This window comes from Aspergillus welwitschiae, assembly GCF_003344945.1.
Source record: "Aspergillus welwitschiae strain CBS 139.54b unplaced genomic scaffold BDQ94scaffold_111, whole genome shotgun sequence".
NCBI classification, from domain to species: Eukaryota; Fungi; Ascomycota; class Eurotiomycetes; order Eurotiales; family Aspergillaceae; genus Aspergillus; species Aspergillus welwitschiae.
Genome location: NW_020798805.1, coordinates 6571 through 9570, shown reverse-complemented (window position 1 = coordinate 9570; position 3000 = coordinate 6571). Strand labels below are relative to the sequence as shown.

At 50.6% G+C, this 3000-nt stretch overlaps 1 protein-coding gene across 1 annotated transcript; it reads left to right on the top strand.

Annotated features, from left to right (window-relative positions):
- Positions 1 to 1544: 1544 nt before the first annotated feature.
- BDQ94DRAFT_176352 (FAD-binding oxidoreductase) lies at positions 1545 to 2942 on the top strand (the record flags this gene model as incomplete). Its single annotated transcript, XM_026772677.1, has 1 exon — positions 1545 to 2942. A coding segment is annotated over one exon (1398 nt), but the record flags the coding sequence as incomplete, so codon positions are not given.
- Positions 2943 to 3000: the final 58 nt, after the last annotated feature.

Genomic DNA, 3000 nt, shown 5'->3' with positions numbered 1-3000 from the left:
GAATCGCATGGACAATGGCTGAGGAGATGCAGCGATGCAGCTTACTTGTTGCTTCGCCCATTGCTCGAGTTTACCCTCGACAACACCGCGCCTTTTCGTTTGGAGCTTACGGATCCTGAATGCATTTTCAAGCAACCTAAGTGCTCAGAGTCTCTTCTGAAGCTTGTTGCCTAGGGCGGTAACGGCTCGTGTGATATACATGGGTGTCCAATATGCATAGTGATTGATTGTGCCGCATGCCTTCGAGGAAAAGATCCTGCTCTGTCCCAAACTCACTAGCAATACATCTATTCCATCGCTCCCCAAGGTAATCTATTCCCCTTAAATATAGACCAGTGACCTTTGGGGATCACTTTATGCCTTTTCATGCAAGTGTTGCTCTTATGAATTGTGTCCTTACTTAAACAAGGACAAAACGCGTAAGCAATATCATCTCGGAGACGCAAAGCGCAGTGAAATGCGCCAAGCACTATGTCCGAGTGAGCCTACGCTTGGACAACCAGATATAGTCACGCGCCATGGTATTTTCTACCCTTTAGCCAGGTGACAGGATGGCAATGATGCGTTAAGAGCTTATCTATGAGCAGTGTGATCGTTTTGCGCCAGGAACCGTGGTCCTTGGTGTTGATTAATGGCCCGCGGCCGAGGGGCTAAGCTAGGAACTGCGGCGCAAGATTAAAAGCGCACTTGATGATGACCTGGTGCTATTGGGGGTGGGGGAGGGGAATGTAAGGATGGACCCCACAAGCTGCTCTCCAGGATATTCATATTCTAGGGGCCCGTACTTGACTATGCGGAGGTAGCGTAGAGAATTCTGTTCTGCGATTAAGGCGGTGAAGGGACATTGCGCGTTGGCCACCATGGGCTTTGACGAGATTCTAAGTTTGTTGAGAAGGTAATAATTTCCCATTAACAGACATAGAGTGAAAATAGATGACAGTAATGGAACTGGTGGTATCGTATTCTGCGTGGCCACTTGAAGCAGGGGGCGCAGTGTACGAGTCACCCTGGGATATACCCGCCGCCCTGCATAATGACCTTTGGCGAATCATAGGATGCAATGACTAACCTAATAGGACAGCTCCCTAGCAGTACCAATGGCACTGTACACTATGTCTCGCAGTGCCTGTCTCAGAGAACTTTGCTTTGCTTTGACGCAATTCCCGATTAGTAAGGCATGTCGCCATTATGACTACAAATGAACCCAACAAAACTTAATACGTGGAAATGCTGGCCAGAGCTCGATCATTTATCGGACTCTTAGGCTTGCGCGTGTTCCAATTACGTCCGGTAACAGCTTTGATACCAGGACACCTGACAGAACAGAACGCCGTGCTTTAACCATGTTTTTGTATCGGGAGCACTATCACAGCGAGAACGAGCCGAGCGCATGCATACATCGGGCGCCTCTCATTGCGTGGTTGCAGCCAAACGTTCACGTGGGATTAAACCAGCCGTCAGTTTCGACTCTTAATTGCACAAATCTATAAATATGACTTTCAGGTCCTTGCAGTCCTATTTTTCCCTCACTCATCCCAGCCGACATGGCCACCGTGAACTACCTCGAACAGGCGCTTAGACAGCGAACTTCGCCAACTGCGTCCTCGAAGCAGTCATTGTCTGATTATCAATACAGTGCTGGACTCGCTATATTTGATTGCTGCTCAGCGTATGAAGACTTCATTGTCCCGCAATTATGTCGGCTCATAGCCCCTCTTTTCAACTCGCATATGAAGATCTCAGTGCTAGAGATTGGACCCGGCCCGAAAAGCATACTTGGAAAGCTGCCCCATCATCTCCGACAAACGATTGCAAAGTACGCTGCATTCGAGCCCAACCACATATTTGCTACGCGCCTGGAAAAATGGCTCTGCGCTGCTCCGGAAACAGAACCCCCACTGCTCTCTCTGGAAGGCCCGCCCAACATCCAACGCACTCCGTTCGATATAAACAGCGACACGGAGAATTTTGCCTCTGTTGGTAGCAGCAACGACAATGAAAAGTACAATCTCGTTCTGTTCTGCCATAGCATGTATGGCATGAGGCCCAAAGCGAAGTTCATCGAACGGGCGCTGAACATGCTGGTTGAGCGACCCGAAGATGGACTGGTGATCGTTTTCCATCGCGACCGGGCCCTGCAACTTGATAATTTAGTGTGCTATAAAACGGATTCTTTTTATGACGGAGTCGTTCGCGTGCCCGATAAAGACGACGTACTGGACACCTTTGCGGCTTTCGTCGCAGGATTTAACATGCAGGATATGGAGGCGGATAAAGCTATTCGAGCCGAGTGGCGTGAGATGTGCCGGGCCTTAGGAAATCGTGAGGATGCCAATCCCAATCATCTATTGTTTAACTCGCCTGAGATTATGTTGGCCTTCACCCGACATGCGACCGCGTTACCAGAGCTCATAGCTCAGGTGCCGTTGGTGAGAGAGAGAAGGATAGTCAAGAACCGTGAGGCTCACTTCTACGGTTGCGCTGCAACCGTACGGCCAACAAAGATTCAACACGTTCAGCAGTGCATTCAATGGGCCCTAAAGCATGGAGTGGGTCTGACAGTCATTGGCGGAGGTCACAGCGGCCACTGTCTGTGGCCCAATGTCGTCTCCATCGACATGGCTGCCTTTGACCAGGTCCACTTGCTCACACGAGAAGAGAAAGGAGAGGCTGAATCTGATTCCCATCCCTTGGTCGTCGCCGAGGCCGGCTGCAAGGTCACTGATATTATTCACAAGTCAATGGAAGCTGGCGTGACAGTGCCCCTAGGGTCCCGCCCAAGCGTAGGTGCAGGGCTGTGGTTACAAGGCGGCCTCGGGCACCTGGCTAGACTATATGGCCTCGCGTGTGACCACATCGTCGGGGCTGTGCTAGTCAGCGTGAAATCTGGCGAGGTCTTCTGTATAGGCCGTGTACCCAGTCAGCATTGGCCGGACGGTGCCGTACGCCCAAATAACGAGATTGATCTTTTATGGGCAATCAAAGGGGCAGGAACCAATT